We start from the raw sequence: 25,175 nt of genomic DNA on the forward strand, positions 1-25,175 counted from the left end.
TTTCTTTAGTCATTTTATTTAGTTCTCAATGTTTTGTGTATGTTAAACTATAGTTAATCTTCAAAAAATGTACAACGGAACCCTGAATATCGGCCATACTCCGTTCCAGAAAGTCTGCTTAAATTTGAAGCAATATTTCCCACAAGAATTAATGTAAGTACAATTAATCCATTCCAGACACCCAAAAATAATAATAATAAAAAATACATTTTGTAAAGTTTAACTATAGTTTTACATACACAAAACAATGATAAATAAACATAAATAAGTATAAACATTACATACCTTTACTGAAGACTTGCTGGAATATAGAAGAAGGCGAGGAGGGTAGAGGGAGTTGGGGTTATTGTTTGGAAGGGGAATCCCCCTCCATAATGACCTCAGATAACAAGTTCCTCTCTGGGGTTACTTCTCTCACTCCCTGCATGCCTGCTACACCCCATGCTACACTCCCTGCTAAACTCCCTTTCACAACATTAGCTTCCTTGATTTCTACTTTCTTTGCCAGGATGGAAGTGATTGTTGATTTAGATTCCCCATACATCCTGGCAAGTTCTAGCACTCGAACACCACTCATATTTTTCAATAACTTTTCTTAAATTCCACCGTGTTTCTCACTTTCTTTACCAAAGGGCTGGCACTTTGAGCTTTCTTTGGGCCCATGGTGACTTATTTCACAGTCACACTTAATAAACAAGCACAAAAAGCCAATGGCTTTTATGGAAATGTTTGGATGAATGCAGAGAGTATATACTCATTCACCAAGAGACACAGGGAGACTGACTCGCCTACACACGGCGTCCCAGCGGGAGGCGGACTGATGCGTATAATACGGACAATTTACGAGGCACCAGCCGAAATACGGAGCAAAATTTCCACCCAAAAACTGGCCTCACTGCGAATTGGCCAATAAATGCAGCAGCAGATATTCAGGGTTCCACTATTTTTTTCCTAATATTTTTGGGGGTCTGAAATGGATTAATTGGATTTACATTAATTCTTATGGGAAATATTTCAGTTTTTGGCCATTCTGGTTTTAGGCCGACCTTCTAGAACGGATTATGACCAATAACCAAGGGTCCATTGTATTTACTTATTCCTAAAATCCATAAAACCATTCTTTCACTCAAAATTTATGTATTAAAAATGCTCATTAAGTTTCAGTGCCCATAATCAAATTTAAATTTAAAATTACTTAAATGTATACCCAATGTACCATATACAGTAGGACCCCACTTTACAGCGATTCGCCAATGCGGACATTTCATATTACAACCAAAATCTGTTCATATGGCTTTCTCCCTAATTTGCTATTATGGCATCCGCATGCCACTTTGTTTACATCCTCTGAGCTCCCCATCTCCCAATTACGTCTGGAAACTTTCCAAAATTTCAAGTGTTTTAAAGTTATTACCTATTTTATATATTTTCTGATAACTGTACTTATGTACCTATACCTAAATAAACTTACATTGTGCTGGTGTGCAGGTACACATTAAAATCACCAAGTATGTCTCTAGTGCTGAAGATGCAAAAATAATAATAATAATAATATTCATCATCGCTCTGGGGCACTTTAAATGTCATACGTTTCGTGTATGTGTGGTAGCTGGGAGAGCTACCACATCTGACTTCCTACAATAAATACTACTCACCTCTCACCCTACATTAAGACTATTATTATTTTATGGTAATTAATGAGTCTGACCGTGGACTGGTTGTGGACCGGGCAGAGGGGGCGTTGATCACTGGAATACCCTCCAGGTAGTTCTATTGCTACCTTAATATATGATAGTGTAAACATGTTATAAATGCATATAAATGCTTCATAATTGAAAAAAAGTGTGATTCGCTTTACAGCGATTTCCGTCTTACAGTGGTAGCCTGGAACCTAACCTGCTGTATAAGTGGTGCCCTCATGTACTGCAACATCAACATCAGTAAACAAAGCCAGAACAAGTTTACATTTTAATTTATCATACTTGGACAATAAGAATTATCACATTCTAACTTTCATGGATAAGGAATAATAGTTAATTGTGAAATATTTATATAATAATGGCACCTTTTTTCTCTGGAAGAGATAGCTGATCTTCACTTTCCTTAGTGTTTACTTCTTCCTCTTCATTTTGTTCTTCCTCTTCACTCTCAACATCTAGTACTCCATTGTCATCACAAGTCACTCCACTTTGTACCGACTTTGCCTTCTCATCAACCTAAACAATATTTATGGAAAAAAGTTTTGACATTCGTTAAGTAAATCAAAAATGTACCTACATACACTGGCTATGGTATATCTGAGAAACTATGAAGGCAAGCCCTCCCTGAAGTATGCTTACAGAGCATGGGATTGCTTACCAGTGTGAAAGATAAATTTATCACTCAAAGTATAACAATCATTACCAAAATAAACATGAGTGCTGATACACTAAAGGGGAATCACAAAAATAATAATAATAGGAAAACAGCAAGGTATATTTAAGATAACAAAAACTAGGGAAATGCAAAGTATATAAATGAGTAATAAATATCACAATACACTGACTGGAACAATTCATTATTAACACACATGTAGAAAGGTCTTGGACAGGGATGTGTAATGTCACCATGGTTGTTTAACACATTTATAGTTGGAGTTGTGAAAGAAGTAAATGCTAGGGTGTTCGGGAGAGGGGTGGGATTAAATTATGGGGAATCAAATACAAAATGGGAATTGACACAGTTACTTTCTGCTGATGATACTGTGCTTATGGGAGATTCTAAAGAAAAATTGCAAAGGTTATTGGACGAGTTTGGGAGTGTGTGTAAAGGTAGAAAGTTGAAAGTGAACATAGACAAGAGTAAGGTGATAAGGGTATCAAATGATTTATGTGAAGAAAAATTGGATATCAAATTGGAGAGGAGGAGTATAGAAGTAGTGAATGTTTTCAGATAACTGGGAGTTGACGTGTCAACAGATGGATTTATGAAGGATGAGGTTAATCATAGAATTGATGAAGGAAAAAAGGTGAGTGGTGCATTATCTATGGAGGCAAAGAAGGGAATGTGTGAAAGTACAGTATAGTGGTACCTACACTCTTATATGGGTGTGAAGCTTGGATTGCAAATGCTGCAGTGAGGAGATGGTTGGAGGTAGTGGAGATGTCCTGTCTAAGGGCAATGTGTAGTGTATTATGCAGAAAATTCAGAGTGTGGAAATTAGGAGAAGGTGTGGAGTTAATAAAAGTATTAGTCAGAGGGCTAGAGAGGGGTTATTGAGGTGATCTGGTCATTTAGAGAGAATGGATCAAAGTAGAAAGACATGGAGAGCGTATAAATCTGTAGAGGAAGGAAGGAGGGGTAGGGGTTGTCCTCAAAAAAATTGGAGGTTATGTGGGTGAGGGGTTTGGACTTCCAGCAAGCGTGCGTGAGCATATTAGATAGGAGTGAATGGAGACGAATGGTATTCGGGACCTGACGATCTGTTGGAGTGTGAGCAGGGTAATATTTAGTGAAGGGATTCAGGGAAACTGATTATTTTTATATAGCCGGACTTGAGTCCTGGAAATGGGAAGTACAATGCCTGCACTTTACCCCTTTCAGGGTCAGCAGGCCCTCAAACTTGTTCTCAGGGTAAAAAAAAAAAAAAATATTTCATAAGAAAAAAGAATCTTTTTCCCGATCATAATGACACCAAAAGTATGAAATTTGATGGATAACTTACGGAATTATGCTTTTGCAAAATAAGCGGTCTCGATTAATGTTTACATATCAGCGATTTCGCCCACCTTGAGTCCTATTTTCGGCCAATTCCAGTCGACAAAAATCATAACTTTCACTAGAACTCCATTTTTTCTATCGAATGAGTACAAGAAACCACCCATTTACTGATTTCAACTATCCAATAAAGTGGTCAGAAATTGGCAATTTTGCCAATTTGGCAATTTTGCCAATTTCACATAAATTTCAAAAGATGCCAATTTCCAAATAGGGTCCAGAATAAACAAGACAGACATTCCTGCCATTAAAATAACACTTCCTCTGTTCATTAGTCACATCCCCAGGCCTCTCTTACATTTCTTTTGCTTTCCACTTAGAATTTTTATTCTCACAAAAAAACAGAAGATTTACCTGTTATGTAGACTACTGCATTAGTGTAGAAATGGTATAAATAATATCAGTGCACTTGTGAAAGAATATTAGACTCATCAGTTGACGTGTATTGAATTGTGGCACGATTTGTTTACTTTTGAACTTTGGCAAAAATCGAATATTTCTGCTACTTTGAGCTCAATTTCAAGGTACTTTTCATTGTGAAACCAATCAAAATCATCTCTATTTCAGTAATATGTCTTCCATTCTATAAAATGAGACCAAGAAAACTAGAATACTACAACCACAAATAGCATACAAAAATACACTGCAAAGTTACTGTTTTAAAGCAAAAACACAGAGGGTTTTTTTCTCATTATGCACTGTGTGCTGCAGGATTTTTTTTTATACTGTGCACACTGACCACATAGACCAATTCTTTCATATGTAGGCCTACCAACTTTGTCTCTCTAGATTTGAAGGCGCTAGAATTTATGCATACTAGTACGGCACCAACCCTGGCGTGCAAGCCGTACTAGTACGGCACCAACCCTGAAAGGGTTAAACGAGGGGTTTGGGATATTGGCGGTTTGGAGGGATGTGTTGTGTATCTTTATATGTATGTGCTTCTAAACTGTTGTATTCTGAGCACCTCTGCAAAAACAGTGATTATGTGTGAGTGAGGTGAAGTGTTGAATGATGAAAGTATTTTCTTTTTGGGGATTTTCTTTCTTTTTCCATCTTGAGTCATTATGAAGTCACCGATGACATGTAAAGACAAGTTTGAATCATGAGAAGCACCATAATTTCATTTTAAACATTAGTTATCTCCCACCACCCAAAAATAAGAAGCATTCAAAATCATTCAACAGCTGTCTTACTACAAGTGCAGACATCACAATTCAAATGGCTATGAACTACAATATTCCCACTTCTGTATTTTTATAGAAAGTTAAACACCACTACAATAAAATACTGTAAATATAATTACACAAGAAGTTTTAAGCATAGCTAAGTAAATTAATTAATGTCTAGACTTTGGCTTATTCAAAAAAGAAATACCTACAGGAACACCTGCAAGTGAAACATGATCATCAACTTGAGGATCATCGGTGGGTGGTTCTGCATCTTCCGTATCAGGAACTGTGGGAAAAACGATATGTTTGATAGGTGGTAGCCCAACAGACTTCAAAGGTGGCAGAAAACCCTGGAAAATAAAGAAAGTTGTATTAGTCTGATATTTAATCTTTACATCCTTAAACAAAATATACAACCGTGAAGAGTCAACAATTTAACAGCTATATTATGCACCCAAAACTTATTATGGGCAACAAACTAAAGATTACAGGAGAACATAATGGATCCAAGAACTAGGCCCCAACATTCTGTTAGCAAAGTAGGTTTTAGTAATAGTGAACTAGGAGTATTGTGAAGTACAACATTTTCATCATATTTCACTAACTACGCCACTCTCAGTAAATTGTGTCAAACATTCAAAAGTTACACTCATAAAAACTGCCTTTTAAAAGGTCACCTAAAATATTTATAAAAGAACTCTACATGATAGTATGGTTAGTACACTTGTGGCCAATTTCCAGATATACCCCAGCAACACTCAAGCCAACATATAAAGCAGTTATAATTTGGCTCATGTGTTATACATGATAATTAGTTTTTCCGTCTACTGAGAAACAAGAACTTGTGTGACAAGTCTGAAGATTCCTTGATAAGTTTTTTATCAACAAAAGAAAACCAAAACAAATTTTTATATCCAAAAAAGTAAACAATTATAAAATAGTGTACCTTTTTGGATATAAAATTAAGTGATATTTATTTAATATATTTTGGAAAGGCCCAGGAAATTTTCTTAATATGTGCTGGATGAGTGTTAGAATTTTAATTTGCTGTCAAGGTGTATACCCGAGAAATTTTCTACTTCTTGTCTTTCAGTGTGCTTTTACCTTTATGTTCAACTAAATAATTAAAGCTTTATTCTAATCTATGGTGAATGTCAGTTCGGTGATTGTCATCCAGGTAGATATCTTTATCAAGCTTGTCATTAGTAGTGTTGAGGACAACTAGATCTAGATTCGAGATGACAAAACTTTTAACATAGGTAAATGGGGTTGGTTTAAGTTCCTATCATTGATGTAAATGAGAAATAACAGAAGGCCTAGAACACTAACCTGTGGGATAGGATAATTTAATGAAGAACTGGCTCACATGTTGGTGTCTATCGTTAAGGTAGGATTTCAAACGAGGCACTGCATAGCAGAAAAAGAATTGATGCAAAATTCAAACACTGGAGAAAAACGAAGGCATGGGAAAGATCACAGCTATGAAACTTCAGATGCTACACTTTGTTTTAAGGATCTTAGCCTAATTAGAGATGCAGAAGAGAATATCTAAATATTGCCATGAAGACAAAATCATTCAGGAATCTTTGTTCACCAACCCAGATTTTGGTCGTGGTGGTGCTTATTCTTTTCTGCCACACAACACCTCATATGTGAGAGTACATCGTCTGATTTCATAATGTTCTAGTTTAATGTATCAAAATATTTTCTTTGATCAATAACTAGGCATATTAGATATTTATTATTTACTAAGGATAAATAAAGACTGGAGGTAGGGAATTTGAAAAAATGGATATATTTAAATATTTGGGAGCAGACATTTCAGTAAACGGTAAGCCATAGAATAGACGTGGGGGACAAAGGTGGGTGGCGTGTCAAGGCATCTGTGGAAAGAAGTTTATGTACAGAGGCAAAAAGGGAAATGTATAAGAGTATAATGGTACCAACAGTTATAAAGTTGCAAGGAATGGGTTTTGAATGTTGAAGTGAGGAGGCTAGAGGCAGAGGATACATCATTTGTGAGAACAATGTGGAGTGAATATCATGCAGAGAATTCAGAGTGTAAAAATTAAAAGATGTGGGATTACCAAGAGTATAATTCAGAGGACTGACGGAGAAGATGGTTGTTGAGGTAGTTTAGATACACAGAGAGGATAGAGAGAGAGACTGAGAAGTATGTAGAAATCTTCAGTGGAAGGTGTGAGGAGGGGGGAGGGGGGAGAGAGAGAGGGGGAGAGAGAGGGGAAGAGAGAGAGAGGGGAAGAGAGAGAGAGGGGAAGAGAGAGAGAGGGGAAGAGAGAGAGGGGAAGAGAGAGAGAGAGAGAGAGAGAGAGAGAGAGAGAGAGAGAGAGAGAGAGAGAGAGAGAGGGAGAGACAGACAGACAGAGACAAAGACAGAGACAGAGACAGAGACAGAGACAGAGACAGAGACAGAGACAGAGACAGACAGAGACAGACAGAGACAGACAGAGACAGACAGAGACAGACAGAGACAGACAGAGACAGACAGAGACAGACAGAGACAGACAGAGACAGACAGAGACAGACAGAGACAGACAGAGACAGAGACAGAGTCTCACCCTCCACTAACACAGTTCCAGCGGCAGAATCTGAGGACAAATCTGCAAAACACAGGAGGTGCAACAAATCCTAGTCCACCCTCCCAGGCACCTAGGCTGTGCTCTCGCTGTCACCGGAAGGGGCACACTGCCAACAACTGCCTGCGAGATACCAGGTGTAATTACTGCTACAAGAAAGGACATAAGGAGGACCAGTGTCGGAAGAAAAAGGAACTTGACAGACAGGGCCACCTGTTTAGAGACCTGTTCTCAGAACAAACCAGCAGGATCTCTGAATTGGTGAACACTCTCACACGTCACCCACTTAGCTACTCCTATCCCAGCCCAGCAGGTGGGATTGTGCCTTATACAAGACCACAGACTTACATCCCTGCAGCTGCCTCAGTACCCTACCTCTCTCAAAGGCAGGCACCTTACATTTCCTACACACCCACCACCTCAAGCTGACCACTTCATCATGAGGAGCCAGTCTATCAGCATCCTGTCGGCCAACATTAGAGGTTTCATTACTAATGTTGGAGAGCTCACACATAGTTTTGTGAACACTCGACGTCCCGACATGATAGCTGTTGTTGAAACATTTTTGGATGACAGGACTCCAGAAAATTTTGCAAGAATTGCTGGCTACACCTCATGGATGAGAAGAGACAGGCAAGGGCAAGGAGGAGGTGTTGCTGTGTGCTTCTCTAAAAGTGTTCATGCCCAGCACATTGATGTTGCCACCCCTACACATCTTGAAATGATGTTCTTCAAGCTCTGTATAAACACTAGTACCTCTGTACCAGCATGTGCAATGTACAGACCTCAGTGGCAACATGCAGACCCTATCAACTTCCTAATGGAAAATATTGACTCCCTTCTGCTACAACACAACTGTCAACATATTATAATTGTTGGTGACCTCAACCAGCACCTTATACAGAGGGACTTTGATGACCTTCTTGCAGTGTTTGACATGAGAAACTTTGTTGATTTCCCTACTCATATCTCTGGCTCCTCCCTTGACCCAGTAGTGAGTGATCTGGCAGAAGGCATAGTCACTTGTCAACCCCTCGGCTATGTTGGATCGTCTGACCACAAGGCTGTTTTTACGACACTTAAGATCCCAACAGAACGAGGTGAGGAGTCCACATGCACAACCTGGCTATGGGAAAGAGGTAATTGGCCAGCCCTTTGCTCTGAGCTCGCCACCACCGACTGGAATGCTCTTCTCCAAGGGGATGTTGACAACCAAGTGAAAGCCTTCACTGGACACATCCTTAATCTACAACAAGAACACATTCCTCACCGGCAATATGTGACGAAGCCTACAGATCAGCCTTGGTTTGGCTTTCGTTGTAGAGAGGCTGCTACTGCTAAGTACAAAGCATGGCGAAGGTATAAGAGACATCCTACCACCTATAACAGGAACTTGCACATGCAAGCCTGTAGGCATATGGGTGATGTTCAAAAGTGGGCCATTGCTAAATGGGAGGTGGACACTAAAAGAAAGTTAGCATCAGGTAGGGTAGGCTCCAAAACCTGGTGGTCCCTGGTCAAGGACAGACAAGGTTATTTGCCTGATGAACTTATTCCACCTCTAAATCGACAGGATGGGACCACCTCTACTAGTAGTCAAGAGAAGGCGGACCTCTTTGCTGAACACTTTGCTACCAAAATGCAAGTTCCTGATCCAGCAAGGGACCCTCCTTGGCTAGCTGCAAGAACTGTGTCAAAACTGTCAGTGGTGACAATAAGGCAGGAGGAGGTGCATTTCCTACTTAAATCGCTTGACCAAGAAAAGGCTGTGGGCCCAGACAAGTTGAGCCCAAGATTGTTGAGAAGATGTGCAGACCAGCTAGCAGCACCTCTAACTCGCATCTTTCAGCACTGCCTAGTACAGTGTAAATGGCCCTCTCTATGGAAAGAGGCAAATGTAGTCACTGTTCACAAAAAGAGGAGCAGAGCAGAAATCAGCAACTACAGACCAGTGTCACTCCTGTCAATCACTGGTAAGATCCTTGAGACAATAATCTCAAGACAAATGACAGAGTTTTTTGACTACCACTCACTACTTTGTGATCGTCATTATGGCTTCAGGAAAGGTTACTCTGCTGTTGATCTGTTGTTAAACCTCTCCACTAAGTGGCACCAGTCACTGGATGAATCCAAAGTCAGCTGCTGTGTGGTAGCACTGGACATTGCTGGTGCTTTTGACTGGGTGTGGCACCAGGGCCTCTTAGCAAAACTTCAAGCACTGGGAATTGCAGGCTCTACGCTATGTCTCCTCAGTGATTACCTTCATGGTAGATCTCTAAGTGTAGTTCTCAATGGAATGGAATCAGCAAGACATCCTATTGGGGCAAGTGTTCCACAAGGAAGCGTGCTGGGTCCATTGTTATGGAATGTCTACTTCAACGACCTTCTTCATCTCATCCCAGAATCACATGCATATGCAGACGACTGTACACTGACATTCACTTATCCAAGAGAAGAAATGCCAGCTGCTCTAAGCTACATCAATCACCAGCTGAGAGCTATATCAGCTTGGGGAAATAGATGGCAAGTAACATTTGCACCTGAGAAAATGCAAATGATGATCGTCTCTAGGCACCATGATGGTAATGCTGGTGCAGTAGTAAGGATGAATGGGAGGATGTTGGCACCTGGAGAAGAAGTTGACATCCTTGGGGTGAAATTTGACTCCAAACTAACCATGAAGAACCACGTTGTAAATCTTGCAAACAAGGCAGCCAGGAAGCTTACAGCACTTCGCCGTATCTCCCATCTGCTTGACAGTAGGGGTTGCAAGATCCTGTACGAGGCACAAGTACACTCACACCTTGAGTATGCTCCACTTTCTTGGTTTGCCTGCCCCCCCCCCCCCTCTCATCTGCGACTGCTTGACAGAGTAGAGAACAGAGCAAGACGTCTCATCTCTCACCTGGACCCATCCTGGATAGATCTGTCATTTCAGCAGAGCCTTCAACATAGGAGGGATGTGGGTGGCCTTACTGTTATGTACAAGGCCAATATTGTCAAAATACCACACTTGGATCCACTTCGAGGACAGCGTGAAACAAGCTTTTATGCCACAAGACAGGCAGAAAGCAGCAACTTCACTCTGGTTGTACCCTTCTCCAGAACATCACTCCATCTGAGATCACATATACCCAGGATGACTCTAGTATGGAACACATTCGGACAGCATAATGATGTCAACAAGATAAAGTCAGTTGATCAAATGAAAATGCTGGCCCACAGATGGCTCCAACTTCATCCTGTTCCCTACTTGTATGTCTCATAACAATAAAATGCTTTCAAATGAGCTGATGTAGGTAACAGCTCTTAGCTTGCCAATAAAGTTAGTAATCCTTAACCTGTAAATAGCTTGTCAATAAAGCTAGGGATCCTTAACCTTGTCAAACCCTGTGTAAAAACAAAAAGAGGGGGGAGAGAGAGAGAGAAAGGGGGAGAGAGAGAGAAAGGGGAGAGAGAGAGAGAGAGAAGGGGGGAGGGAGAAGGGGAGAGAGGGGGGAGAGGGGGAGAGAGAGGGGAGAGGGGGGGAGGGGGGAGAAAGGGGAGAGGGGGGAGAGAGGGGAGAGGGGGAGAGAGAGGGGAGAGAGAGGGGTGAGAGACGGGGGAGAGGGAGGTGAGAGACGGGGGGAGAGGGAGGGGTGAGAGGAGGGGTGAGGGAGGGAGGGAGGGGTGAGAGACGGGGGAGAGGAGGGGAGAGACAGAGGGAGGGGGTGAGAGACGGGGAGAGGGGAGGGGTGAGAGGACGGGGAGAGGGGAGGGGTGAGAGACGGGGAGAGGAGGGGTGAGAGACGGGGGAGAGGGGGAGGGGTGAGAGAGGGGGAGAGGGAGGGGTGAGGAGAGGGGAGAAAGGGAGAGAGAACGGGGGAGAGGAGGGGAGGGGGGTGAGAGAGAGGGGAGGGAGGGGGTGAGAGTGACGGGGAGGGGGTGAGAGACGGGGGAGAGGGAGGGGTGAGAGAGGGGAGAGAGAGGGAGGGGAGGGAGAGAGAGGACGAGAGAGGGGGGAGGGGGAGAGAGAGGAGGGGGAGAGAGAGGGGGGAGGGGAGAGAGAGGGGAGGGGGAGAGAGAGAGGGGAGAGAGAGAGAGGGAGGGAGAGGGAGGGAGGGAGGGAGGGAGGGAGGAGGGAGGGAGGGAGGGGAGGGAGGGAGGGAGGGAGAGAGAGGAGGGAGAGGGGAGGGAGAGGGAGAGAGGGGAGGGAGGGAGAGAGAGGGAGGGAGGGAGAGGAGGGAGGAGGGGAGGGAGGGAGGGGAGGGAGGGAGGGAGAGAGAGGGGAGGAGGGGAGAGGGGAGAGGGGATAGAGAGGGGGGATAGAGAGGGGGAGATAGAGAGGGGAGGGGAGGGAGAGAGACTGCTTGACAGTGGAGTAGAGAACAGAGCAAGACGTCATCATCTCTACCTGGACCCATCCTGGATAGATCTGTCATTTCAGAAGAGCCTTCAACACAGGAGGGATGTGGGTGGCCTTACTGTTATGTACAAGGCCAATATTGTCAAAGTACCACACTTGGATCCACTTCGAGGACAGCGTGGAAACAAGTTTTATGCCACAAGGACGGGCAGAAAGCAGCAACTTCACTCTGGCTGTATCCTTCTCCAGAACATGACTCCATCTGAGATCATACATACCCAGGATGACTGAGTATGGAACACATTACGTACAGCATAATGATGTCAGCGAGATAAAGTCAGTTGATCAAATGAAAATGCTGGCCCACAGATGGCTCCAACTTCATCCTGTTCCCTACTTGTATGTCTCATAACAATAAAAAATGCTTTCAAATGAGCTGATGTAGGTAACAGCTCTTGAGCTTGCCAATAAAGCTAGGGATCCTTAACCTTGTCAAACCCTGTGTAAAAAAAAAAAAAAAATGGCTGGATGGAGAGGGTAAAGGAGACTCTGAATTTCAAGAGCATCCAGCAGGTTTGAGTGTTAGACAGGAGTCAATGGCGGTAAGTGGTTTCTAATGGACAGGCTGCCAAAGTGTGTGCAAGGCACCAGTCAGCCAGACTCAAGTCTTGGAGGTGGGAAGTACAATGCCTGAACTCTAAAGGATGGGTAAGGATGGTTCAGTTTGGAAGGTCTCCTGAACTGTGATGTCAGCAGGCTTCTGGCAAGACAATGATTCAATGAACGATTGTCAATTTTTCCTCTTTTGGGTCACACTACTCAGTAAGAGATAGCAGGTGTTAACCCTTAAACTGTCCAAGCAGATCTATGTTCACATGTGTAGTGCTCCAAAAGTAGTTTTCCTTTTTTTTTTTTACTCATTTTCAAATATAACAAAAAAAAAAAACGCAGATCAAGGTTTTTTTACACGTTTTCAAATGTAAAAAAAAGAAAAGATCTACTTTTTTTACATACTTTCAAATGCCGAAAAAACATAGATCTACATTTGGACAGTTTAAGGGTTTATTTATTTATTTATTTATTTATTTATTTATATTGACGAATGTATTAATAATTTTATAAAAAAGACCCAATACCTCTATAACAAGCACTGCCCTAAAAAAACTAAACAGATGACAGCTAAGAGACTGAACAGTCCCTGGCTAACACCCAGCATTCTCAAATCCATAAATACAAAACACCAATATGAAAAACAGTACAGAATGGGTCACATAACCAGAGACCAAACAAAACGTTACTCGTCATTCCTAACCAGCCTGATAAGAAGGGCAAAAAAATTGTATTAGGAGAACAGATTATCCAAAGTGGGAAGTCTGAATGTGCGTGGATGTTGTGCAGATGATAAGAAAGAGATGATTGTGGATGTTATGAATGAGAAGAAGCTGGATGTCCTGGCTTTAAGTGAAACAAAGCTGAAGGGGGTGGGAGAGTTTCAGTGGAGAGGAATACATGGGATTAGGTCAGGGGTTTCAAATAGAGTTAGAGCTAAAGAAGGAGTAGCAATAATGTTGAAGGATAAGCTATGGCAGGAAAAGAGGGACTATAAATGTATAATTTCAAGGATTATGTGGAGTAAAATAAAGATTGGATGTGAAAAGTGGGTTATAATAAGCGTGTATGCACCTGGAGAAGAGAGAAGTGTAGAGGAGAGAGAGAGATTTTGGGAAATGTTGAGTGAATGCGTGGGGAGTTTTGAATCAAGTGTGAGAGTAATGGTGGTTGGGGATTTCAATGCTAAAGTGGGTAAAAATGTTATGGAGGGAGTAGTAGGTAAATTTGGGGTGCCAGGGGTAAATGTAAATGGGGAGCCTTTAATTGAGCTATGTGTAGAAAGAAATTTGGTAATAAGTAATACATATTTTATGAAAAAGAGGATAAATAAATATACAAGGTATGATGTAGCACGTAATGAAAGTAGTTTATTAGATTATGTATTGGTGGATAAAAGGTTGATGGGTAGGCTCCAGGATGTATATGTTTTATAGAGGGGCAACTGATATATCGGATCATTATTTAGTTGTAGCTACAGTTAGAGTAAGAGGTAGATGGGAAAAGAGGAAGGTGGCAACAACAAGTAAGAGGGAGGTGAAAGTGTATAAACTAAGGGAGGAGGAAGTTCGGGTGAGATATAAGCGACTATTGGCAGAAAGGTGGGATAGTGCAAAGATGAGTAATAGGGGGGTTGAAGAGGGTTGGAATAGTTTTAAAAATGCAGTATTAGAATGTGGGGCAGAAGTTTGTGGTTATAGGAGGGTGGGTGCAGGAGGAAAGAAGTGATTGGTGGAATGATGAAGTAAAGGGTGTGATAAAAGAGAAAAAGGTAGCTTATGAGAGGTTTTTACAAAGCAGAAGTGTTATAAGAAGAGCAGAATATATGGAGAGAAAAAGAAAGGTAAAGAGAGTGGTGAGAGAGTGCAAAAGGAGAGCAGATGATAGAGTGGGAGAGGCACTGTCAAGAAATTTTAATGAAAATAAGAAAAAATTTTGGAGTGAGTTAAACAAGTTAAGAAAGCCAAGGGAAAATATGGATTTGTCAGTTAAAAACAGAGTAGGGGAGTTAGTAGATGGGGAGATGGAGGTATTAGGTAGATGGCGAGAATATTTTGAGGAACTTTTAAATGTTAAGGAAGAAACAGGCAGTAATTTCATGCACTGGTCAGGAGGTATACCATCTTTTAGGAGTGAAGAAGAGCAGAATGTAAGTGTGGGGGAGGTACGTGAGGCATTACGTAAAATGAAAGGGGGTAAAGCAGCTGGAACTGATGGGATTATGACAGAAATGTTAAAAGCAGGGGGGGATATAGTGTTGGAGTGGTTGGTACTTTTGTTCAATAAATGTATGAAAGAGGGGAAGGTACCTAGGGATTGGCGGAGAGCATGAATAGTCCCTTTATATAAAGGGAAGGGGGACAAAAGAGACTGTAAAAATTATAGAGGAATAAGTTTACTGAGTACAGTGGACCCCCGGTTAACGATTTTAATCCGTGCAAGAGGGCTCATCGTTATGCGAAATAATCGTTATGCGAATGAATTTTCCCCATAAGAAATAATGGAAATCAAATTAATCCGTGCAAGACACCCAAAAGTATGAAAAAAAAATTTTTACCACATGAAATATACATTTTCCCACACACAAAGAGAAGGATACATGCACAATAGTAGAGTAGTACATGCACAGTATATATTGTGCATGTACTAGTCTACTAAATGAAGAATAAATGACACTTACCTTTATTGAAGATGCAGCAATGACTGATGAGACACTGTGTCCTGGGAGTGCCTTTTCCTCCTGAGTACTGTAGGTCCTGTTTGGCATTTTCTTCCAGAACAGGCCTTATCACACTGTGTATGCCACTACGATTCTTAAATCTCTCAAACCAACCTTTGCTGGCTTTAAATTCACCAATATGAGCACTAGTTCCAGGCATTTTTCCCTGTTCACCTGGGTGTTAGTCGACTTGTGTGGGTTGCATCCTGGGAGACAAGATTAAGGACCCCAATGGAAATAAGTTAGACAGTCTTCGATGACACTGACTTTTTTGGGTTATCCTGGGTGGCAAATCCTCTGGGGTTAATTGTTTCTTGGTATTCTCAATAAGCCACACCAACAACGGTGCTACAGCAGCAGCAGCAGCAGCTGACAGTGCAGCAGCAGCTGACAGTGCAGCAGCAGCAGCAGCTGTACCACCAATAGTAGCGATGGTTGATTGGGGTTTATTATACAACCTGGCCAGCTCGGAGACATGCACTCCACTTTCATACTTATCAATGATCTTTTTCTTCATCTCTATTGTAATTCTCACCCTTATTGCTGTAGGGTTGGCACTAGAAGCTTTCTTGGGGCCCATGGTCACTTATTTTCCAGAAAAAGCACCGAAAACACTGTAATAATACGAAATATTCCGATTGTATGCTTGGATGTTACCGCGGAGGCTGGCTGGTAAACAATGCCACCGGCGGAACATGTGAGCGTGGCTCAGGCCGCACATTGGACGCGTCTCGGAAGAAAATCGGTAAGCGGGTTTTTAAGCGGTATGTGAGGCAAAATTTTTGCAATTAAAGTAAGCGGTATGCGAAATAATCGCTATGTGATGCCATCGTTATGCGGGGGTCCACTGTATACCAGGAAAAGTGTATGGTAGGGCTATTATTGAAAGAATTAGAGGTAAGACAGAATGTAGGATTGCGGATGAGCAAGGAGGTTTCAGAGTTGGTAGGGGATGTGTAGATCAAGTGTTTACATTGAAGCATATATGTGAACAGTATTTAGATAAAGGTAGGGAAGTTTTTATTGCATTTATGGATTTAGAAAAGGCATATGATAGAGTGGATAGAGGAGCAATGTGGCAGATGTTGCAAGTACATGGAATAGGTGGTAAGTTATTAAATGCTGTAAAGAGTTTTTATGAGGATAGTGAAGCTCAGGTTAGGGTGTTTAGAAGAGAGGGAGACTATTTCCCGGTAAAAGTAGGTCTTAGACAGGGATGTGTAATGTCACCATGGTTGTTTAATATATTTATAGATGGGGTTGTAAAGGAAGTAAATGCTAGGGTGTTCGGGAGAGGGGTGGGATTAAATTTTGGGGAATCAAATTCAAAATGGGAATTGACACAGTTACTTTTTTGCTGATGATACTGTGCTTATGGGAGATTCTAAAGAAAAATTGCAAAGGTTAGTGGATGAGTTTGGGAATGTGTGTAAAGGTAGAAAGCTGAAAGTGAACATAGAAAAGAGTAAGGTGATGAGGGTGTCAAATGATTTAGATAAAGAAAAATTGGATATCAAATTGGAGAGGAGGAGTATGGAAGAAGTGAATGTTTTCAGATAATTGGGAGTTGACATGTCGGCGGATGGATTTATGAAGGATGAGGTTAATCATAGAATTGATGAGGGAAAAAAGGTGAGTGGTGCGTTGAGGTATATGTGGAGTCAAAAAACGTTATCTATGGAGGCAAAGAAGGGAATGTATGAAAGTATAGTAGTGCCAACACTTTTATATGGGTGTGAAGCTTGGGTGGTAAATGCAGCAGCGAGGAGACGTTTGGAGGCAGTGGAGATGTCCTGTTTAAGGGCAATGTGTGGTGTAAATATTATGCAGAAAATTCGGAGTTTGAAAATTAGGAGAAGGTGTGGAGTTAATAAAAGTATTAGTCAGAGGGCAGAAGAGGGGTTGTTGAGGTGGTTTGGTCATTTAGAGAGAATGGATCAAAGTAGAATGACATGGAAAGCATATAAATCTATAGGGGAAGGAAGGCGGGGTAGGGGTCGTCCTCGAAAGGGTTGGAGAGAGGGGGTAAAGGAGGTTTTGTGGGCGAGGGGCTTGGACTTCCAGCAAGCGTGCATGAGCGTGTTAGATAGGAGTGAATGGAGACGAATGGTACTTGGGACCTGACGATCTGTTGGAGTGTGAGCAGGGTAATATTTAGTGAAGGGATTCAGGGAAACCGGTTATTTTCATATAGTCGGACTTGAGTCCTGGAAATGGGAAGTACAATGCCTGCACTTTAAAGGAGGGGTTTGGGATATTGGCAGTTTGGAGGGATATGTTGTGTATCTTTATATGTGTATGCTTCTAGACTGTTGTATTCTGAGCACCTCTGCAAAAACAGTGATAATGTGCGAGTGTGGTGAAAGTGTTGAATGATGATGAAAGTATTTTCTTTTTGGGGATTTTCTTTCTTTTTTGGGTCACCCTGCCTCGGTGGGAGACGGCCGACTTGTTGAAAAAAAAAAAAAAAAAAATTATCCAACTTACGAGGTGATATAAAAAAGACCTGGAAAACCCTATCAGAAATTCTGGGAACAAAAAAGATATCACGAAATAGCGAAATAAAATTAGCAAAATCAGATGAACCCCAACTCCCACCAACAGAAACAGCAAACAGACTCAATGATTTCTTCTCCACTATAGGACAAAACCTTGCCAATAAAATCCCAAGCTCAGATACCCCACCAAATGACTACCTCACCGGCAACTACCCGAACACACTGTTCCTAGCTCTGACTAACCCATACGAAGTCTCCCTTATTATCAACGCACTAAAAAACAAGGCAGGAGATTTAAATACCTTACCACCCTTTATATACAAAAAAGTGTCACAAGTGCTATCACCAATCATTGCAACACTCTTTAACAAATCCATTGAATCCTCCACCTTCCCTACAGTACTCAAAATAGCAAGGGTCACCCCGATTCACAAAGGAGGAGACCTAACAGATTTGAATAACTATAGGCCAATATCCAACTTACACCCTCTCTCAAAAATCTTCGAAAAATTAATTCATAAACGAATCTACTCCTACCTTATCTCCCAAAACATACTCAACCCCTGCCAATTTGGATTCAGGCCTAATAAAAATACTAATGATGCTATTATACACATGCTAGAACATATATACACTGCAATAGAGAAAAAAGAAGTCCCACTGGGGATCTTCATTGACTTACGTAAAGCTTTTCATACAGTTGACCATGACTTGCTCCACGTAAAATTGTCACACTATGGTATAAGAGGGCACTCCCTCAACTACCTCAAGTCATACCTCAGCAACAGAAGCCAATATGTGTACGCAAATGGGACAAACTCTTCTGCACAACCAATTACAGTTGGTGTCCCACAGTGAAGTGTCCTTGGCCCTCTTCTCTTTCTCCTATACATAAATGACCTACCAAATGCTTCGCAATTACTCAAACCCACACTATTTGCAGATGACACTACATACGTCTTCTCCCACCCGAGCCCAGTCACGCTAGCCAATACTGTAAATACTGAATTACAGAAAATATCTACCTGGATGAGGACTAACAAACTTACACTAAACATTGACAAAACCTACTTCATTCAGTTTGGTAACAGAGCTACAGATGTCCCTCTTAACATAATGATAAATGGATCACCTATCACAAAGCTAACAGAGGGAAAATTCTTAGGAATCCACCTTGATAATAGACTCAAATTTCGTACACATATACAACAAATTTCTAAGAAAATTTCCAAGACTGTAGGCATACTATCGAAGATACGGTATTATGCTCCACAGTCAGCCCTCCTGGCCCTATATCACTCTCTTATTTACCCCTATCTCACCTATGGAATTTGTGCATGGGGCTCAACAACAATTAAGCATCTCAGACCACTAATTACCCAACAAAAGGCTGCAGTTAGAATGATAACAAATTCTCACTACAGGCAGCACACTCCACCAATATTCAATACACTAAACCTACTCACCATACAAAACATCCATACTTATTACTGCACCTATTACATACATAGAACACTTAACTCTGATATTAACCCTCCCCTCAAACATCTCCTTGCCAACCTCAACAGAACACATGACCATAACACAAGGCACAGATCACTCTTTGATGTTCCTCGTGTCCATCTCACACTATGCAAAAACTCAATGCACATAAAAGGCTCTAAAATCTGGAATTCATTACCTGTAAATATAAAAGAAACACTACCTGTTTATAAATTCAAGTCTCTTCTCAAAGATCACTTACTCACCCAAAACCAAATAAATACTGAATAACTGAACCTTATAAATTGTATATCTTAAATGTTTCTCACAATTATATCACATAAATGTTAAACCTAAAACCCAATCTAACTTTATTATTTTTTAAATACACTACCTAACAGAATACTCCATATGACTGAATGTACAACAATGCATGCAACCATATGACCTGTCTTTGTAATACTCACTTGTGCTTTATAGTAATCTGTTTACATTAATGTTTTATCACTGATTTCATCATTGCTTAGTTAATCTTAAGTTAATTTTAAGCCAGCCCGTAATGCTATGCATAGTATAAGTGGCTTTGGCATGCTGCTCTTATCTGTATTTTTTTGTACCTCTGTGTGCTCAAATTGTAAATAAATAAATAAATAAATAAATAAATGTTTAAATGTGATATCTTCCTCCAAAGGCTTTAAAATCTTTTCTAAAACCCAAAATGTTACAGGTCTGAAGATCACATGTAAAAATGTTGCATTACAAAAACTATGTGCAGTACAAGTAACAGACATCCTTTCATGTAGTTAGTAATTAATATAAGCTATTCTTCCTAAGCTGAAGTAAATTCTACCCAGATTTATAAAAATATCCTCAAAGTTTTTAAAATATATTATCAGAAAAAAAAAAACGAAGCTTAGGGGTCTTGTGTGTGTTATAAAACAAAATATATACATCACACTGGGTTGAAGGTTACATAGTCATACACCTTCAGAACACACAGCTACAAACTTGACCATCAATACAAACACTAATTAGTTCAACACAATTTAAAATTGTGCAAACATGCCAGTGCATTAAATCATATTTGCTTGGTTGCACATATGGCCAGTTCACAACATTCAAACATGAGTTTTTGCCACAAACTGATTGACAAATTGCGCAATACAATACCACTGGATTATCATCAGGCTGGATCTGTGGGCAAAACAGCACTCTTGGTCACAGTATATCTATGAACCAGATTTTTGGCTTTAGCTTAAAAAGTATCGGCTAACTGCCTGCTCGTCTACATAAGTACTTTCCATAAATATACTGTAGCAATAATAACAGTAAGCTAGATACAGTAACTGTAAATTAAACTGTCAATGCTATATTTGAACTGGTGTGTTGATGATTTATTATAATTTTAGGTAATAACTGGATTCTCACCTAAGGCTAAATCTCAGTGATTATATACAAGTGTAGGCTTCACTACACGTGTGGTTTAATTTAATGTAATACACACTAATTACATGCAAGTGTTAAGACAAATAGTCTACTATCTATGAAATATAATAATCAAAACAATCAAAAATGAATGATTACTGCAAATTCTGCAGTAATCATTCATTATTGGAAGTTTTTTCTTAAGAATACTGTACTTGTACTTTTAGCTATACCACCACCCAGTTGTATTTAAATATTGTAAACCATAACCTGCTATTAAACTAATTAGACAAGAAACTCAATGGAATAAAAGAAAAACCAGTAGAAGGGCAAGACAAAATACCTTAGGGAAATAGATAATTAAAAAAAAAAGTAAAGTGATGTAGCTTCTTAAACACACAATGAGCCAAATTCTTAAACAAAATTTATGTAAGAACAGCATTTAGTGTTATTTGCAGTTTCTAAGTTTGCTGGGACCTTAAGATGATAACCCCTGAAAACATAACCCATCCAAATTTTGAAGGAGCAATATATATGGGTCTCCAAGCATGGTAACCCCATGAAAGCATAATGCAGTAGTCTCTGCACCTACAGACACCCTGGCACAGACAGACCCAGCCAATGCACCCTCAAGAATTGATAAATGTCACTGTCATCTACCATGGAAAGGAGTTTATCTCCCAGGGGTGATCAGCAGGAGAGGAATCAGTTAGGGAACACAGATGGAAACTTAATATTGCAACCAAATGACTCAGACATTAGGTAACACTTCACAATGTGAGAATATTAAAGAGCAATGTAACAATGCAGAAAAAAAAAACTCCAAAATTAGAAAAGAAATTGTACATTAGTTCCAGATTAAGTCAGCCAACAAGAAATTAAGAAAGGAGTCCAAGAGCTGCAACTCACAACCTACGAACTCAACTAGGTCAGTACATATGCCAAAACTCGATTGCTAATTTAATCTCTCATTTTCACTTGCAGCCCTGATTTAATGTGCTTACTCAAACACACACACTAATTTGCTTTTACTTTCTAGCCTAAAAGCACAGGCTGGAAGACATGCAAACGTACATCTCCAACCCTTCGCCGTGCCCGAGCCAAGCTGCTCACAGAGTGGTGGAGAGGTTGGCTATTCTCCTCCCTGGCGGACTCTGTCTCATCAGAGCGTCTGTAGCCCAGAACCATGGTGTGGCAGCCTCCACAAGCAACCTAGGCATCCATATAGAAAATCAATAGTATATACAGCCTCTGTAGTCACAGCAAACCAATAAGATGTCAGAAAAGCACTGCTGTCTGAGTAATTAAATAATTAGAATACACAGTACAAACTGCCATGGAGTCTACAAGTTTGAAAATATAAAATAACCATGATTTCCAGAACAAGATTATTTTTTTTTTACCTCAATGTAATTCAATATAAATATTAAATAAAATAACTTATTGTACTTGATTACAATGCCAGACAGAAAAAACTAACATCCGACATTTCAGACTAGTTCACAACTGATTGTTCGTAGGAATAACTATTTAGACTTTCAAACAATAAAAAAAAAAAAATATGAAAGATAAGGCAAAATTCATAAATAAAAGTAAAAGGTCTTAAAAATGCCAATTAATGACACAGTAAACCCTCAATATAACAATATAATAAGGGGCATTCGCTATATCAGAATAATAGCAATAAAATGCACTACAGCACTCTACTGTATACCTAATACAGTAAATAACACAATTTACACATACAGCAGGGCCCCACTTATATGGCAGGTTAGGTTCCAGGCTACCACCGTAAAGCGGAAATCGCCGTAAAGTGTAACACCCTTTTTTCCACTTATAAATGCATATAAATACAGTGGTCCCTCGGTTATCGGCCATAATCCATTCTAGAAGGTTGGCCAAAAACTGAAACGGCCAAAAATCAAAATACTACTTCCCATAAGAATTAATGTAAATACAATTAATCTGTTCCAGACAAAAACATTCACAAAAAAAAATAATTTTTTTAACAATTATATAAATATTACATACCTTTATTGAAGGTGAATGCTGGCTTCTGGAAGATAGGGAGGACAGAGGGAGGAGTTAGTGTTTGGAAGAGGAATCCCCCTCCATAAAGACTATAGGTTACAAAGCCTTCTCTGGGGTTACTTCCCATCTGTCTTCCAATGCCACTAGGACCAGCTTGAGTCACTGGACCCCTGTCTCGCACAATAACTGTCCAGAGTGATCTGTTTCTGGCATCTCTAAGATTTCCCTGAAGTGGGACAGGGTTTTGTCACTAAACATGTTGCAGATACGGCTTGTTTCAGCTTTGTCAGGGTGGTACTTCGATAAAACTTTGCACATCATTCCACTTGGCACAAATATTCTTAATCAATGAAGAAGGCACCTCCATCACTCCCTCTTCCTCCTCCTCTGAAGCAAGTTCCTCAGCTGCAGTCTGTTGCTGTTCAAGATGAAGCTCTTGCAGCTCTTCATTGGTTACCTCTTCCCTGTGGTCCTCCACCAACTCTTCCACATCCTCGCCACTCACTTCCAACCCCAGGGACTTCCCCAGTGCCACAATAGAGTCCACAGGGTTGGCAGGGTCAGGGTCAGGGTCAGCCTCAAACCCTTCAAAATCCCTCTCTTGGACACAATCTGGCCACAGTTTTCTCCAAGCAGAGTTCAAAGTCCTGGAAGTCACTCCTTCCCAAGCCTTACCTATAAGGCTTATGCACTGGAGGATAGTGAAGTGATTCCTCCGGAACTCTCTTAGGGTCAACCGAGTGTCTGAGGTCACTTCAAAGCACTTTTGAAACACTGCTTTGTGTAGAGTTTTTTGAAGCTAGAAATGTCCTGCTGGTCCATGGGCTGGAGGAGAGGAGTGGTGTTAGGAGGCAAGAACTTCACTTTTATGAAACTGAAGTCCCTAAACACTTGGTCTTCCAAGTCTGAAGGATGTGCAGGAGCACTGTCCATTACCAGGAGGTACTTGAGTGGCAATTTCTTTTCCAGGAGGTATTTTTTCACATTTGGGCCAAACACATCATTAACCCACTCTTTGAAAATTTGCCTTATGATTAGCTTTCCACATCACACACAATCTATTCTTCATGACGTTTTTCTTGAACACTGGGATTTTCTGAGTGATACACGAGTAAAGGCTTCACTTTTAAATCCTCACTAGCATTACCACACAACAAGAGAGTAAGCCTGTCTTTCATAAGCTTGTGTCTTGGCAGTGTCTTTTCCTCCTGGGTAATGTAGGCCCTGTTTGGCATTTTCTTCCAAAAAAGGCCTGTTTCATCACAATTCAACACTTGCTGGGGTTTGAATCCTTCAGCACGAATTTTTCAGCATCACATTTGTCAGAACTTGCAGCCTCACCGTGCCTTACAACACTGTGTATGCCACTATGCTTCTTAAATCTATCAAACCATCCTTTGCTGACCCTAAATTCACAAACTGCAGCACTTGCTCCAGGCATTTTCTTTGCAAGATCCTCATGCAACTGCCTTGCCTTCTCACAAATAATCGACTTCATTAAATCTTTTTCCTTAATCCACAATAATGATAACTTTTCCATCTCTTCCATTATTGGTGGCCTTTGTTTAGTTAGAAAAGTTACTCCTTTTGCAACATTAGCATCCTTGATTTGTTCCTTTGCCAGGATAGATGTAATTGTTGATTTATTCTTCCTGTACATCCTGGCAAGTTCCACCACCCTCATACCACTCTCAAACTTTTCTATCACTTCACACTTAAATTCCATGGTGTTTCTCACTTTCTTTACCACAGAAACTTTCTTTGGAGCCATGGTTTCTTATTTCACAGTTGCACTGCAAAAATAACACAAACTACAATGGAAAATAAGCGAAATGTTTGGATGTACGAGCAGAAGCTTCCTCAGCCACTAAGAGAGACAGCCAAACTGACACGTAAGCGGCCCCAGCCGGCAGATGGATGCATCCCAAACAGCCAATCACCGAATTAACGGCCAATAACCGGGCACCAAAAAACTAGCCGATCATCGAGTTGGCCCATTACAGAACTGGTTGATAACCGGGGATCCACTGTACTAGATAAGTTTACACTAACACATTAAATTAGCAATAGAGCTAGGCATTAAAAAAACAATAAAAAAGTAAAATACACACATAGTACACTCATTACTTACCTTAAAATATTTGTAGTCTTAATCTAAGGTGAGATGAGCAGTATTTATTGTAAGAAATTAAGTGTGGTATGTATGTATGTATAGTAGGCTGGTAGACAGCAACCAGCCAGGGAGGTACTACCGTCCTGCCAAGTGATATAGTGTTGGAGTGGTTGGTACTTTTGTTTAATAAATGTATGAAAGAGGGGAAGGTACCTAGGGATTGGCAGAGAGCATGTATAGTCCCTTTATATAAAGGGAAAGGGGACAAAAGAGATTGTAAAAATTATAGAGGAATAAGTTTATTGAGTATACCAGGAAAAGTGTACGGTAGGGTTATAATTGAAAGAATTAGAGGTAAGACAATGTAGGATTGCGGATGAGCAAGGAGGTTTCAGAGTGGGTAGGGGATGTGTAGATCAAGTGTTTAC

The 25,175-nt window shown here is 40.6% G+C and overlaps 1 protein-coding gene across 4 annotated transcripts in view; it reads right to left on the minus strand.

Moving 5' to 3' along the window:
* Window positions 1-25,175, minus strand: part of LOC128690451 (X-linked retinitis pigmentosa GTPase regulator) — an 83,597-nt gene that overhangs the window by 8,480 nt on the left and 49,942 nt on the right. For all 4 annotated transcript variants that reach the window (XM_070089739.1, XM_070089741.1, XM_070089740.1 and 1 more), the window contains 3 exons: window positions 21,678-21,815; window positions 5,138-5,278; window positions 2,066-2,216 (listed from right to left, as the gene is read on the minus strand). In XM_070089739.1, the coding sequence (XP_069945840.1) occupies window positions 2,066-2,216; window positions 5,138-5,278; window positions 21,678-21,815 (430 nt within the window). The remainder of the gene's footprint in view (window positions 1-2,065; window positions 2,217-5,137; window positions 5,279-21,677; window positions 21,816-25,175) is intronic.

The sequence above is a fragment of the Cherax quadricarinatus genome, chromosome 29 (genome assembly GCF_038502225.1).
Source record: "Cherax quadricarinatus isolate ZL_2023a chromosome 29, ASM3850222v1, whole genome shotgun sequence".
Classification (NCBI taxonomy): Eukaryota; Metazoa; Arthropoda; class Malacostraca; order Decapoda; family Parastacidae; genus Cherax; species Cherax quadricarinatus.